Source organism: Lissotriton helveticus, chromosome 9 (assembly GCF_964261635.1).
Source record: "Lissotriton helveticus chromosome 9, aLisHel1.1, whole genome shotgun sequence".
Classification (NCBI taxonomy): domain Eukaryota; kingdom Metazoa; phylum Chordata; class Amphibia; order Caudata; family Salamandridae; genus Lissotriton; species Lissotriton helveticus.
In genome coordinates, this window is record NC_136070.1 from 806,315,542 (window position 1) to 806,332,524 (window position 16,983).

The 16,983-nt window shown below is 43.3% G+C and overlaps 1 protein-coding gene across 1 annotated transcript in view; it reads left to right on the forward strand.

Moving 5' to 3' along the window:
* Positions 1 to 2,161: 2,161 nt before the first annotated feature.
* The window catches only part of LOC144781885 (galectin-4-like), a 297,786-nt gene continuing 282,964 nt past the window's right edge, over positions 2,162 to 16,983 (forward strand). The window contains exon 1 of the mRNA XM_078660936.1: positions 2,162 to 2,605. Coding sequence (XP_078517062.1) covers positions 2,576 to 2,605 — 30 coding nt within the window. The 5' untranslated portion in view covers positions 2,162 to 2,575. The remainder of the gene's footprint in view (positions 2,606 to 16,983) is intronic.

Here is a 16,983-nt window from a genome sequence, read left to right on the forward strand (position 1 = left end):
CACTTACCAGCAGTGGCATCATTGCCCTTTTCAAATTAATACAATTTAATTTTCTTCATCAAAACTATCTCACCCAAGGAAGCTCAGAAAGATATGGAGATTAAAGACTAGTCTTTCAGACGCGAGGGTCTAACGATAGATTTGATCACCATCTGTCTGTCTTTAGGAGTGCTGGAATCTGTTAGACTACTGGAAACATGACTTAGGCAACAGCAAAAGTAGTGGGTGAAAGAATAGACAGTGATCGGAGGGTGAGCATGATGGTCTTGATGCCTAGAGCCAAAAGAAGGAATACTATTCAGGTGTGCAGATTTGACCATAGTGGCAACATGTAGCATAGCTGTGTCATGAAGAGAGCATCAATAGCACTTAACCAAAAAAAACAGTTTGAAGGAGACAAAGAAATGGGTGGAGGCAGAATGTACAACATTGAGAAACTCAGTTATACACATACATGGAACAGATAGGGCGAAACAATAATGTTGTAAACTGAAAGGCTTTCGGATTATAGGCCACCCTCAATGCCTGGCCCTCCCAACTGCATAAAACACTATACCGTTGTGTGGTTAACAATTAAATATAGACTGTATAAGAGGCAGAGGATAATCAAGGGATGGACACACACTACTCACTGGAAGAGCAGATACACCGTTGAGTTTAATAGACTCACGATCAGTGAGAGACCGAGTTTACTCAGGGTCCAAATCAGTATCCTATGGTATTGCATAGTTGTGATCACCCACTAAAAACAGGTTAAAGCTGACCCCTGACACAGTTTTTTTGTATTGTTTTCTGAGGTATACATCTTATTGTCTGCACTTATGGAAGAATAGGGTATGTCACATAAAGAGTACATTTTAAAATAACAAAGTACGTGCTTTAAGGTGATATTCATATGCACTGTAATAACATTATTGTTTTAAACTTTATAAAATGTTTATTAAAAAAACAATTATTTGGAGCAATGTAGCACTGAAGATACTGCCCTGAGTGTCTTACTTTCTTTCTTAGAGGGCATAAACAGTCCACATCCCCTTACTGTAGTCATGTTCGAGACCGCTCACTTGCAGAATCCCACAGGGCCTTTCTCTGAGCCCTACATTGTTAACTCTTTAGCTTTATTTATATAACCCTTTAGTTTCTCTGTGATGTCCTACACAGATGATATCATAGGATAATTTTCTTCGGCAATGATCTGGGGTCTGACCAAGAGAAATTAGGATCTTGCTTTTTCACAGTTGCCTCCTGGATCAAGTCAAATCAAAACTCAATTGTGACAACACAGAGGGCTTCATCTTTAGGGAACCTTCAATGAATATATATGGTCTTCAAATTGGTGGTGGTGGTGGTGGTGGAGCTGGACCCATCGCCCACTCGAGGTTGACTCAGCAAAAAATCTTGGATTAATTAACATATTATTTTCAATCATTCAGTAGAGCAGTAACTATAGAAGTGTGCTTATACTGCACTATTTGACACAATTTTTGGAACCACTCTGGAAGGTGGGGCGATGGAGGAACCCAAATATCTTCTAAAAGTATTTTGAACGGCTAATAGTTGAAGCCAATACAATTCACCTCAGGTGTTTTACCGTGCATCATATGTCACTAATTGTTGGCAAAACTGTAATTATAAAAATAAATGTCATGTGAGAGTAGGTAAACTTATTAAATGTGTACCAAAATACAACATTTAATATTTGTTTTACTAGAATTCCTTGAAGGAAAGTCCTAAACTTCCTGCAAAACTTGTTAAATACTATTATGAATACATTAATGTTAGAGCCCAGCGGGCTTTGAATTGAGCTGTGATGTATCGGCAAAAAAAATAACCCCTATGCATTATACCACTACAATGACAGGATGACCCACCAGCAATTTTTTGTCTGACTCTGAATTTGGCTCCGCCTCCAGCTTTGAAGTGTTAGCCCCCCACCCCCACTCCCCCCCCACCCCGAAATTTGGTTCTAGTTGCGCCCCTGCAACCCATCACATGATGCATAATTTTACAGATTTCAAGAAAAATATGTGTAGCTCAAGAGATAATAAAACAAAATCGCAACATGGAAATTGCCACAATTGTGTTGCCAGTTAAAGGCCCTCTGCAAAAGTTACTGGTTATCATTCATTTGCTGATTGGTGTTTTCAGGAGCTCTGCTCGTACTTACGAAGTGAAACATTTGGCTAGATAGAAAATATGAATGTGTGTTTAAAGGACAAACTAGTGCAATGCTCAGTACACGGGATATATATACCTCATTGTGCTGGATTAATTTGCCTTTTCTTGTCGCATAATTTAGTCAACCCAACCGCATAATGCTGTTTCCAATTACCGCAAAATTCCAGTGCCCTTGAGTATAGATTTAGAATTCAGGACGAGGATTCAGCATCTCTGGGGTTAACGCTGCATGCTTCGTTTCCCTAGAGAAAGCCAACCGCTCTAAAAGAGAAACGAAACTTACTGTACGAGGAAGCTGGGCTGAACTTGGCAAGAGCACGTCTGCACAGTAGAGCACTCGAGTTCAGTCTTTCTCGGGAAACAGGAAGAGGCAGTGAAGTGAAACTGTGTCCCCAGAATGGCCTACCAGCAACCGATCTACAACCCGGTGAGTAACGGGGATGGGAATCAAGTGTCTAAAAAACCGGTTCCTGGGCGCCGAGACTCGTATCTGGCTCGCGTCCAAGAGTCTGTCCCCGAGAAGAATGTATGAAGGGGGGCGTTCTCGCTCATAAACCGGAGCGTTGGAGGGTGACACGAGCAGCGCCGTTCTAGTCCTGTTCAATTTAGTGAAAAAATACGTTTTTTTAATACGTTTATCAAGTAGCGCACAAGCAGCAAAAAGCAGCAACATGCAGGATAACATTGTTAGGAGTGTTACATTTTCTAAGTCCGACGCTGGTGCTGGAAACTAGGGTTCGAGCCTCAAGGTCGAGTCCACTTGCTGTGATTCTGGGCAAATCACTTAATCTCCTCGTGCCTGAATGTGTAATGTAAATACGGTGCTCATGTAAAGCGCTCCAATACCTTCGGGTCGAGTTCGCGCTATATAAAATATGCAACAAAAAAAATCGAAACTTGGGAATCACCTCTGAAAACGAGGGCATGTTCAGGAGGGATGTGCTGTCCCAATCCCCCATTGAGCGGCAATAAGCGGGGTCGTATTGGGATCACAGTTCGGCCGGGCGCTCCCAAAACAAGCATTTACAATACAATGGTTTCGCCTTTTGAAAAGTTTGAGCTATTGGCATTGTAAATGACAACATTTTTATTTATGTGTTGGTTTTGAAAATAAATAAATGAATGGCATTGTCATTTACAATGCCAATAGCTTAATCTGAACTTGAACTGGGAACTAGTCTGGGTGCTACAGAGAAATGGGTACAGATAAACAGCCCTTTGTAAATGCCACATTCCTGCCAGATACTTTTCCCACATCACACTATGGGTTTACAATAAAGGGCCTGTATGGATTTTACATGAGAGGGAGTAGGGAAATCTCAGTTCTGGAGTATACATATCCACCAAATTACTTTCACATTTCACTATACTAATTCACCACTAATCCTTTATTGGTTCCAGAGTAGCGTGCAAAAAAGTGCTTCAACACCCCATCGGGGTAGCAAGCGCTATAAATGTAAACCTTTTTCCCTTTTCTATCCCTTCACTCTCCTTCTCAATCCAAATAACTGACTAACATATCCATCACTCAAATAACTTTCATATTTCACTATACTAATTCACTACTAATCCTTTATGGGTTCCAGAGTTGCGTGTTACTCGTCGAAAAAGCGCTTCGACACCGCAGTAAGAGCTATACAAATGCAATCACAATACAATTTTTTTTTAAAGGCTTGCCCCCTTAAAACTACAAAATCTGCCATTAAAAAGGCACCTCCGAAGGGTTGGGCAGAAGATACTCTCTTGAGATCAAATCAAGGTTTCCCTCGTACTGGCAGCTTGGGCTCTGCTGAGAAGCTGGGCATAGTATCCAGGTGGCACCTTAGTTTATGACCTTCTATGCCAACCAGAGGAAACTTGCATTGGGCAGTAAAGGAAAAAGCAGCTGTCAACCTTCATCCCTACAAAACTTAAAGTTTGAACAATAAGCCTAAAATGACTACAAAATACCCTTTTCCCCGCCCAACTAAACCACCACTTTATGACACCAGAAAGTGTGAAAAACAGCATCAATCACAGTGCAGCGAAACATGGCACAAAAATAAATTACTATTGATTTGAAAACCTCTGGGAAGCAACGTTAATGGAGGCGCTGCTGGGAGCATCTTAACCTCTAGAGCCGGTGCTAAGTGACGGAGCCGTCAGAACGCAGAAACCACGCCCAGCCACGGAGCGATGGCCTCCCGGGCGTCACATCCGGGTCACCTTGACACTCGGGCTCAGGGTACCACGGCGTGGCTGCAGAGGTCGGGAAGTGGGGGCAGGTACTGATTAAACAACACACTGCTCCAGGCCACAGGTCTGACGCGCATCATGCTAACCAGTGCTTGGAATGAGAAAATAGACAAGCATTAAGCACGGGTACACGGACAGCGGGAGGGGGGGGGGGCGGGAACGGGCAAATGGACAGCGGTAGGGGGCGGGTTAACGGGCACATGGACAGCGGGAGGGGGGCGGGAACGGGCACACGGACAGCGGGAGGGGGGGCAGGAACGGGATAAAAAAAATAGTGAAAATGCTGATTACCTGCAAGGAAAGTAAAATTGCGCAGCCCACCCCTGCTCGGAGTAGGGAGCGGGTCGGGTCTGCGTCCTCACAGGGAGAGCGAGCAGGCTGGTGTGACGAAGGATGCCGAGACAAAAAAAAAAAAGCACCGCCCACCGCCGCATGACGTGGGCAAAAAGCGAAAAATTCTCGGGAACGCCCACGAATCTGCTCCGGCAATGACGGACAGATGTCTGTTCCAATGGCTAGCCTCCATTTATGGAGCTAGCCAATGGAACAGAGATGCGGAACAAAGCCACACAGTGTAAAGAAATAAGATTTCGCCCTGCGCGAAAGGCTGCTGCGCAGCTTTCGACAGGCGAAACCTAAAAAGTGCCCCACGTTCCCTGATCACATCCTTTTATGAAACAGTATTTGGATAGTCTCATTATGCTCAGTTTTAGAGAACTGTTTGATAAATTATGTATTTTAAAGCTCACAGAGCCAGAAACATTGGTGAAAACTAGAAGTACTACATTTTGGCTGTGCCGGCGAGGTGAAAGAAAGTGGCCAACAGGCGACAACTGAAGTGGCTGTTTGCCACATGGCCGTTTTTTTTAACCGGCATAACCGGTATGTTAATCTCCTGACCGGGAAGAAAATGAAACGAAATCCCCTAAAGCTGGTATTTTCTCCTCTGAGCAATATGTACTTTGAACACTAAACATGAGGTGAACGTAGTTAAACATATGGTTAAAGCTGCTGAAATGATATATGACAGATAGTTAAAACTAAACAAAGGCAGAAAAGCCATGATAGGAAGGAATACAGACTTTTTTTTATTGGATAAAGAATCATCCTCTTTCATTGTTATGTCACAGCCTTAGCAGACTCTTAAAACATGAGCAAACAGGTTATTTTTATTGTAGTTTTATATAGCGAACTCGGCTCAAGAACAGCGACTATATGAGCACCAGACACGCACCTTACTAAGGCCATTTTTAAAAAAAATATGGGACGCGTAATTGCAAGGATGCCATGGAACTCTTGTTTAGCCTGGAGACACCAATGGAATTGGCTAGGTTCGCCAAATTTGCACACAAAGTTAAAGAACGTTTAAGTAACGCACCTTGCACTTTAGAACTTCAAGACTGCACTTTGGGCATGCCTAGACTTTGATTTGCATGTTGTGACAAGATGTATGTTTTCTGCACTTTATTGGAATCTCTGTTCCAAAACAGGTCCTTGAATGCCTCTCTATCTGGAATTTTGTTATGAATTTGTCTGTTTCGTGAAGTTTCTATACAGGGGAAAGTCCCTGTTTTTTTTGTTTTTTTTAAAGAAAAGGCGCTGCGTACCCATTTTGCACTTTTTATCCTCTTATCTTTTCATACCTGATACATGGGTTTTAGTGTTTTTATTATCTATGATCTGTAGTTTCAGGATTTGTTTTACTGGATGTAGCACATCAAATTTGTAGTTGTTAATGATGACTAATGTAGCAAGCAACTTTTGTGGATATTTTATAGGAAACTTTTTGTAGCAATTTTTGTTAATTGATACAATAAAATTAATTCATTCACATGACAGAAAATCACATTCATTTCTATTTTACGCCTTGGGCAATTAAGACATTTGCCCACAATTACAGGATGTTGAGCTGAGTCTGGGACTCAAACCTTTTTCCATGGTTCTAAATTCGGCAGCTCTGACCCTAACATTACATTCTTGCAATGTTCCTGTCTGGGAAAGGTGCCTCACAGCAAGGCCTATGCAAACATACACCAATGGCATAACAAAACTTGAGGGGGCCCCCTTGCAAAGTACAAGGTGGGGCCCCCACTCTCCAAACCCAGTGAGGAGCATGGGAAACTGGTTGTGGGTGTCTGCAGCAGCCAGAACAATACTGGCCTAGCGACTTTGCTGCTAGCTAGCCCCATCGAGCCTTCCTGCCCACGATACTGGCCCCACATTACCGTGGCCTGGGAGGTAAGAAATAGTAAGATTCTGTGGGTTGGTTTACAGAGCTCCTATCAAAAACCTGCTCACAGGTGACCCGATGTCACCAGCCCATCGCCCAATGTATCACTGCCGCCGTCCCAATCCGATGCTGGCAATAAGAGAGAGTGAGAGTAAAGTCTAGAGAAAAGGATGGGGAAATTATGTAGAGAAGGTGAGCGTTTGTTTTAATACATCTATCTATATAAATTAAAATGTAAATGTTCGTTTGTTCAAAATCGTAAATCTCCGAAAGTTCTTCACCGATTGCTTTGAAATTTGGACACACCGTTGGATTCAAACACGCCCGTGTTTTTATCTACACAACATTGGATTTGAACATGCATGTGTCGAATACACACGTGTTTTTAATCGAAAGCCAAAACAGACACATAAAAATGTCAATGTTCGTTTGTTCAAAATCTTAAATCTCCGGAAGTTATTCACCGATTGCTTCGAAATTTGGACACAACATTGTATTCGATTAAGCGTGTGTTTATATATACACAACGTTGGATTTGAATATGCACAGGTCCAATACGCGCGTGTTTTTAATTGAAAGGCGGAACAGACCCTATCGATTTGGTTGCTGCGCAACAACTACAAGGGACGCATAGAGACAACAGTCTACATATATTACGATGGACAGTTGGTGTCAGGATGGCAGACCGGGAAGTGGGTGGAGGGAGGGAGGAGGAGTTGGTTCACTTTGCAACATTAAGAAAGGACACATAGAGACAATAGTCTACATATATTAGGATGGACAGTGGGTGTCAGGACGGCAGACCGGGAAGTGGGTGGAGGGAGGGGGGAGGAGTTGGTTCACTTTGCAAAATTAAGAAAGGACGCTTAGAGACAATAGTCTACATATATTAGGATGGACAGTGGGTGTCAGGATGGCAGACCGGGAAGTGGGTGGAGGGAGGGAGTAGAATTGGTTCACTTTTCAACATTAGCGGGTGTTTATATATACACAACGTTGGAATCGAATACGCGCGTGTACAATACGCGTGTGTTTTTAATCGAAAGGCCGGACAGACCCTATCGATTTGCTTGCTGCACAAAAAGTACAAGGGGCGCATACAGACAATAATCACAAAAACATATTGTATACCCACAAGCATTGTGAAATTAAACATATTAAACATGTGTGCTTACTCTTTTCTTTCTCTTCCATTTAACCAGACTGAGCCACATCAACGCGTGGCCGGGTACAGCTAGTTTATAAATACATTTAGAGCATCCTGCCTCTCACCCTTTCCGCTTACCGTTCTTCTAAGGACTCCATATTTTTGCAAACTTTTTCAGGCACCCCCTCGCTTAGTATATCGTCTCCTCTGCCGGCATTCATCAGTCCATATTAGTCTCATGTACGTAGGGTTGGGGATCCTCTGGCATCATTGAATGGTCTTTGCAAGAAGCAATGTTCCGGATTTGGATATCAGTAAAACAATAAAAACATAAATACCAGCCTGAAGAAAACAAGTACATATATTTTACAGGTTTATTAAGTGAAAATACATTATATCAGTCACAATAAGTGGAGAAGGCTGGCTCAGGTTCCTACAAAACTTATACCTTTACTCCAATGTTAAAAAAAAAATTCTCCAGCTCAGTACAATATTATCTGGGCTAATGGAATTATGCAGCGGGGAGAACCAAATAATGCAGGATGGGTGAACTAAATTATGAGGCAACAAAAAGCAAATTATATAGTGTAATACACAACTTTTTGCAATAGAATTAAATTTTTTTAACGCATGTTTTACCCCTTTAACTAAATAACCCAAATACAGCAATAAGCAACATAAAGATGGCCAGTCAGCCTTTGTGAAGGGCTTAGTGACGGCAGCTGCTGATCATGTAATATGGGGATCCAGGTTCGAATCCTAGCCTCCGCTCAGTTTTCACAGCAAATCCCCTTGTGATGTCGAAAAAAATAAGTGTACCATAATCTATGTTGGCGGTGAAGGCCTTTATGTACTTTGGCAAGGTTTGTGTAATGTAAACCTTTCTAAAAAAAAAATGTGGATTCTGGCTGTCACCCACAACTGTCATCCTTTAAAAATTAAGGAAAAAAGCAGTAATATTTGATGTCATAAAGAGATACCAGTGCGCATGGATGTGCAGCGTGGCTGAAAGGAAAAAAAAAAAAGAAAGTGCTGTAACTCGGTCAACTGTGGTCGTGTCATATCACTTTTTAAAACTTTTTTTACTTTCAACCATCCTTGACAAAGCCAAATAGTAAAGGTATTTGACTTTGTCAGTATTTTTCACATAATTATAATTTATGAATCTTCTCTAAAAGCCAAATCTTTGGTTGTTATCAATGCTTGTAAAAAACAGGAATTGCTAGCCCTTTCGTCACTAACATTAGTAAGTCCCAGCCCTCAGAGAAGGCATGCATGGCACATGAATTGAGATACAGAGCACAAGCCCCCTAGCATTTTTCGCTTGGCGCTTCCTGCTCTAGAAAGTCACTTTGTCTCCCTACTAAACAAATCATTAGACACTGGCCAGCTTCCATCTAGTTTTAAAGAAGCACGAGTTAGGCCCTTAATAAAGAAGCCCGGGGCTGATTCCACCAACCTAAAAAATTATAGGCCAATATCTCAGCTTCCTTTTTTGTCCAAGATTTTGGAACAACATGTTCTGATATCTCTTTCATCATTTCTGGAGTCACATCATCTACTCCAGGAACGTCAAGCAGGTTTTCGGGCGCATAACAGCACCGAATTAGTGATGCTTTAGGTGCTTGATGAGCTCAGAGGTATGGCTGACAGTATAAAACCGAGTGCCCTGATATTATTAGACCTGTCAGCGGCATTCGACACTGTCAGCCATACCCTGCTTCTGGACAGACTGGCCGCATTTGGGATACAAGACGCAGCCTATAAATGGCTCAAATCATTTCTTTCTGGAAGATCTCAAAGTTTTCAACTCTAGGATCGTACATCAAACTTGGGTATCCTGAAGTGTGGAGTCCCTCAGGGATCTGCCTTGTCCCAACTCCTTTTTAACTTATATTTGCAGCCCTTAATCGACTCCTTGGTAAGCATGGGCTGTAAAACTTTCAAATATGCTGATGACACACAGTTGTTACTCAGTATTGAAAACACAGCATCTGCACAGACCCATGCTCAAAAAATACTCAGTCATATGGTGAGCTGGATGACAGCAAATTCATTGAAGATCAACCCAGAAAAAACGGAGGTTCTGGTGGTTTCAACCGAAGTGTTTCCTTGGGGTGATTTGTTTTGGCCTCAAGATCTGGGCCCGACCCCTAAACCCTGCTCCAACGTAAAAAGCTTAGGCATAAAGATTGACCATGAATTGACAATGGTCAGCCAGATCTCTTCAGTGGTTGGGAGTTTCACTAACTTAATTAGACAGCTACGTAAGTTAGTCCCTCTGCTCTCTTCCTCTACGCTCCGTACAATTGTTTCTGCCACAATATTTTCGAGATTAGACTATGGGAATGCCCTGTATCTGGGTCTCCCCAAAACACTGACAAATAGGTTGCAAGTAGTCCTGAACGATGCAGCTAGGCTGATCTTTAGGCTACCTAGACGCACTCATGCATCACCGTTGCTCTGTAAGCTACATTGGCTCCCCATAAAACAACGGGTGGAGTTCAAGAGTCTGTGCATTGCCCATAAGGCAATTTATGGTCAAGCACCGGCCTACATTAAAGAACGCCTCGAAGTCTATAAACCTACACGATCACTGAGGTCCTCGAACACTCAACTGCTGTCCTGTCCTCGCTATAAATTAGCCACGAAGGGTGGCAGGTCTTTCTCTGTGGTGATTCCGCAGGTTTGGAATAAACTTCCAGAGTCTCTACGTAAGGAACCAAATTTGTTGCAGTTCAGAAAATCTCTAAAAACACTCCTGTTTAGGGAAGCCCTAGGCTCCACTTAATGCCATGGTTTGACGGATTTTATGCATCTGATCATTGTTGTTAGTACAGTTTTCTTCTATCAAGAGCGCCTAGAGACCTGACGGTGATTTGGCGCTATACAAGCTGTAGTTAACAATAACAATCGCTATAACAAGCTGGACTTGGTAAAGCCAACTTGGGTCAGTGGTCACCAGTCTGGTGGCTTTGTTTGCTAGTTGCAAACTAAAGGTGGGCGAGCCACTTAAATCTCGAGCCAGGCTCGAGTCTGTAGCCTGGCTCAGGTCGAGATCCTGCTGGAACCTCAAGCCCATATTGAGCTGAGCTTCATGTGGCTTCTGCCTGCTTCCGTACCTGTACCCTGGATGTGGTGTTAGGGCCAGAGCTGTAGACTTTGGGCCTGGGAAACACGGTTTGAGTCTCAGTGTCAGCTCGCTATTCTGTGATTCTGGGATATCACATCATTTCCCCATCCCTGTAAACAATGAATGGTGGCCTTGTGTAACAAAATGGGTGATTATGTGAAGCGCCCCAATATCTTCGGGTCCAGTGTGCGCTATAAACTACTGAAAGGAGAATGAACTAAGAGGAAAAACAACAATTTTACATCAGGAATATTACCCTATTATAATCTGGGCCAACACAGGGTTTACGCGACAATTGTCTTGCCTCTTAGTTTACTAAAGTTTCATGTTTAAAAAGTATCACTTTAATAAAGACTCCACAATGCAGAGCTATAATGTGAATTATTTTTTTTATATTTCTTTTTATTTCAAATAAACATAAACAAACAAGGCAATAAAAGTCAGTACAACTGGATGAGCGCCCAGTGAGGAAGGGAGTGCATTAATATTTGATACAAATCATCAGTGCCAGGGGGGGAGCAGGGGGCGAAATTTAGAGGCATAGACATCAAAGCATAAACATCATTAGGAATGTCAGGTCAGGGGGAAGACGGAACATCCGGAGCATCCACGAGGGGAGGTGTACATATATCACCCCGGTAGGAGTTCCAATTGCCCCAGACTTTACCCTATAATGTGAATTATTAATGTCAAAACGTCCACATGCGTAAGAAATTAACTTGAAGAGACTTTATCATATTTTAAGTGGTGTTTGGTCTATGATTTACATGGCAAACATTTTCAGGGCTCGGCTCCTGCATGGGCTCTAAGATCAGAGCCAGACCCTTGGCTAGGCTCTGGCTTGGCTCTCCCTATTAATTTGTTGGCTTGCGCACCTTGATTGCAAACCAAGCCCTCCCTCCCTCGCCCCCCAATATCCAATCGTCAGCCTACGCGTTTCGTCCTCACTTGGACTTCATCAGGCCTGGAAAAAAGGATAAGTACACAAATCAATATAGATCCCTTTTAGAAAATAAATAATTCAGTCACATTGTTTGAATTATTGATTGACGATTGGATATTTTTATATTTGGCTGACGATTGGATACTGTTATATTATGGAGCTAATATTTTCCTTTGAATGAATACATGGGAAACACATATGAAATGAGTTTGCCTATGGATTTGATTCTTGAAAAACAATAATTGATTGAATACCATAGCGGATACATTGACGCTCCTTTCCATTTGTAGAATTCACGTTTCCACAGCCGCTGGAAATGTGGAGTTCAACCATTTCTGGTTGGTTAATAAAGTATTTCTAATTGCTTAATGATTAAATAATTACAGAAAGGAGTCAGTATTTCTGTACCTCTTGCATGTAAAAAGCCGTTTCAGGTTGCCTTCAATCAACATTTACTGGCCTGACGATCTCACAGCCCCGAGACTTGTTAGGTCATCAGTCTGGCAAGGTTGTAGTGTGCAACGCTATGGACCTCCCTCCCTAAACAAATAATTATACTTAGCCCCGGTAGCTTCAGTCTGCATCCCTGTAGCAGCATCATGGGCTGAGTATCAATTAAACACTGGCGCTATGACACCCAACCCTTTCACAGCTCGTCACAGGATGGAGTGAAGGGAACAAGTCTCGCTGACCCCACCACATGATAAGTTGTGGAACGGTCGGGTAGAGATTACAGGTCAAAGTTATTAAAGCCTGCGCAGCAGGTTATCTTCATGTGTTTTTTATGTCTTTTTTTGCATGCCGATGCCAGTGCTATGATTTTGCGATGTACATTAAATGCATCGCCATAGCATCGGACATTTCCACAGCCGTTGTCTGATTGGAGAAATAAGGCAGCTGTAGAGAAGAAGTGTGAGGGAGAATAGGTAGTTTTATTCATAAACGAAAGCCAGCCAATCCCACTTTGTATGCTCAGGGTCAGTCTTTCTTCATTTATACTGTATACGGTCGATGGCAACAAGCAATCTTTTCTGATAATTATGTTACATGCTGTGTTTGGGTTACAATGCTTAATGCATTGTTTAAAGTGTTACCTGTCTCCAGCTTGACTCTTACGGGAATGTTTTTTCTGGAGCCAATGTAGTTAGCAGGGAAAACGTAGTTAAAGACCTTTCAATGAAAGGATGCTTTGAACTAAAGTAGGTCGTGTATGTATAACCCCTTTCCTTGGGCCAATTTTGCGTGCATCTGACGCTCCACGACTTTGAAACTTAAGCAGCTTGTCTGGAGTCTGGAGCCAGGGCAGGAAGGGAGGACCTCTCTGCACTTCAAAGACCCTTCTTTGAAGTCTCCCCCTCTTTAAAGGCATCACTGGGTATAAGAACTGGACTTCTGATCACTTCAGTACACTTCTGGACCTGTGGATTCTCTGCCAGGAAGAAGGACTTCTGTGCTACTGTATTACTGCCACTCTGCTGGACTGCTGCTCTGGAAGAACTTCTTCCCTGCTGTGCCGACCTGCTCTGCTGCATGTTGCATTTCTTGCCTGGGTGAGAAGGACTGGACCCACATTACTTGAACCCAGAACCAGAGTGACTCCAATGGCTTGCTGGCTTGCCTCCTGTTATGATGTCTCGGGGACATCAAAGACTTCCAACTCACATGCCTCAGCACCGGGACTCTGCCATCTATAGGTCTGAACTGCCAAGTGGTGTCAGTCTAGTCCTGGGCCCTTGGAAGTTGGTAAAAGTGCTGCTCCAACAGAATCCACACATTAGTGTTGATGCAGCAACTCAGAATCGGCACATCTCTACAGCATCACCGCCATTTCGAGGATCGACTCTGACACCACGTTGACTAGGGCGCAGAAGCTCCATTTTGTGATGCATCATCGACTTTGCGCGGCTTGGTGATAATGTATCGCCTTCACTCTACTGATCTTCGACGAGGCATCTCCTCTTTTGCATTTCTGATTGATTGATTGATTGATTGCTTTATTTCGATATGCATATATCATAAAAGCATTACAAAAAATAAAACAGCATGTCGAAAATGTGACTGTACATTAGAATAAAAAGAATAAAAGCACAATTGATTAGGATAAATTATCTAAGACAGAATTAAATTGATGAGGACAGTCTTTTTAGTCGAATCAACCAGGCCCATTTTAAAAACTTGGAAACAGCACAAACAATGGGGGGGGCTGTATTGGTTAATAGAATCCGGAGGGCGACCGTATGCTGGCGAGTGCCCAGTTCTCTGCAGATTGGTTTGAGCCATCGTGATCTAGGGCGCCCATAGTCCGGACATTCGAATAGAAAATGTGGCACAGTCTCTGGTTTATCAGAGCATAGGGCACAATGACGTGATGCTGGCTGGGGCTTGTTCCACCTGGAGCAAAGGTCGGCAAGGGGTAGAGTTCCTAATCGGAATTTAATGTACAAAGACCGGTCCATGGCGATGGTGATTAGGTCCATGTAGGGCTCAAAGGCAACAACATCTTTTATTAACAAAAAAGCTGCGGTGGCATTGCAGTGCTGCTGGTTGCTGATGCGCTTCGTGGAGACCCATTCCCAATATAGTTTTTTTAGAGAATCCTTTGGGGGGCGGAGTGGCTAAGCCAACAGGATTCCAAACCTAGATCCCCTAGAAGTTGATTAATGTCCCTGAGCCATTTAATCTTCTGCCAACCAACAGAGCACATCACCTCTGCTAACCCGTCAGCATAGGATTTTAACTCCGGAACCCTCCACAGGCGAGCCCAAAGCAAGAGAGGGCGAAGGCGTGCCTGATCCCCAATTGCTTTGAAGCCTACATCCATTAACACCGGGACTGTCGGGGTACTCATCGGGATAGCAAGGAGATCTTTAATGAATTTGTTCTCGGCCTTGCTCAGAGAATCCAATTTACCTAGGCCCCACAGTTCAGCTCCATAAAGTGACGCGGAAACAGCTCGGGCTTTATAGATGTCTATTAATGGAGCAACACATTGTTTGGTTGAGTTGCTGTACTCCTTGAGTAGAGCCCCCCCCCACCCTTTTATGGCCGATTGTCATTTTGTTGATGTGGGCGGACCAGCTCATCGCATCACTTAAACGGATTCCCAGGTAGTCGAATTCTGCCACTCTTTCAAGGGGGGTTGAATTCAGAACAGGGGGACGGCCAAGTTTGCGAGGGGGGTGCATGACTAAATACTTGGTCTTGTCCACATTGATGACGAGTCCTCTGATGGTGCAAAAGTGCTGGAAGCTATTCAGGAGTTTCTGGAGTCCTTGGGGGGTTTTCGAAATGAGGAGGGTGTCATCGTCGAACAGCAATGTTGGAATTTTTACGCCTCCCAAAGTGGGGGCGTCTGCTGGTTCGCCGAGCAGGTGCTCTACCACCCCATTGATGTAGAGGGAAAATAGGGTGGGAGCCAGAACACAGCCCTGCCGCACTCCCCTCTCGACCCTGATCTTTTCGGACTTTTCCCCATTCAGACCCCATCTAACCTGGGCATAGGTGGCATTATGCAATTTAATAAGCAGGTTTAAAATGTACGGGGGCATCCCTAGACCATACAACACCCTCCAGAGTTCCTCCCTGGGAACCAGGTCAAAGGCAGTCTTTAGATCTATAAAGGCCAGGTAAAGACTGCCTTTGCCTAGCTCCACCACCTTCCAGTACAATCCCATGAGCCTGAACACTTGTTCTATAGTTCCGGTTCCTGAACGAAACCCGGCTTGCATGTCAGACAGAATGTGGTTGTCATCCACCCATTGTAAGATCCTCCCCAAAATAGCTTTCCCCGCCAGTTTCTGACTCGAGTCTATTAGGCTTATGGGCCTATAGTTCCCAGGTAAGTCCCGGCAACCCTTTTTAAAAATTGGGACTACCACGGCCCCTTTCCAGGAGTCTGGCACAGGTCCTCCCTCGATGATTACGTTAAGAAGGGCCGAGATCAGTACCCCCCATTCTTTTGAGTAGGCTCGGAGAATATCTCCTGGGAGGCCATCCGGGCCAGCTGCTTTTAAAGGCACCTTTTGCATTTCACATCTCGTCCTCGATGATGAGACAGCTAAGGGACTTTGCAGCAGACCAAGGCTGGTCCTTATATCCGACCATACGCTCCATCGTGGTCGGCCTGAAATTGACCCAGTCTAGCGCAACCAGATAGCCCTGGTTGGTGCTTTATGCTTTTAAGCACCTTAATTAAGTTTATTCTTAAGTTATAACTCTGGTTCTACTAATTGGATTTGTTTGTCGTTTTGGTCTTGTTTTGTTAATTAAATTAAGCTCTATTTTTCTAACCAGGTGTGGTATCTTTTTATGTGGTATTTTCAATGTTTTGATGTTTGAAGTGTTGCACAAACACATTACACATTGCCTCTTAAATTAAACCGGACTGTTCTGTGCCAAGCTGCCAGGGGTTGAGCATAGGTTAAGTTAGGGTGTGTTTGAGACTTACCCTGACTAGGATTGTGGTTCCTGCTTGGACAAGGTGCATACCACTGCCAACCAAAACACAATTTCTAACAGTTAATAATTTACCACCCTTCAACATTTATCCACCACATTCACAGAGTCTGTGCACTCCTGTGCATACATCACTGGACTTTGCCCTGGATGACTATTTTGAGCAGTACACTGTTAACATTAGTTTACAAGGCAGTGTATCACAGTTCACCAGGCAGTAGTCTTGCCTTTTTTCACATAGGAGACATATTAAACCAAGCATTAGAAAAGCCAATAGTTCTGTTTTTGACTGCAATTTTGTATATGTCAAATGGGGGTTGAATGGATGGACGAATGGGAGTATAGATAAATGAAGGAATGAGTGGATGAGAGTGAATGAATGAATGAAAAGATGTATTGCGTGATTGCTCAAAATAATTACAATTTTTTTCCAACCAATGCAGTCACACTGTGACAAAGAAATGAATAAAAAAGGAGCATGATGCGGAGCTTTCATACAATTGGTTTACATAAAATATGCAGTTGGTGGCATGGAATGTGCATATGAAATAGTACCATGACACCTTCTAACAGCTTCCGGTAGACAATGTGCAAGTACATGGGGTGAGATATAAGTTCTACCTCATGGAGCTGTGCAAAATGTTGCCTGAGGCAGTTAAAAC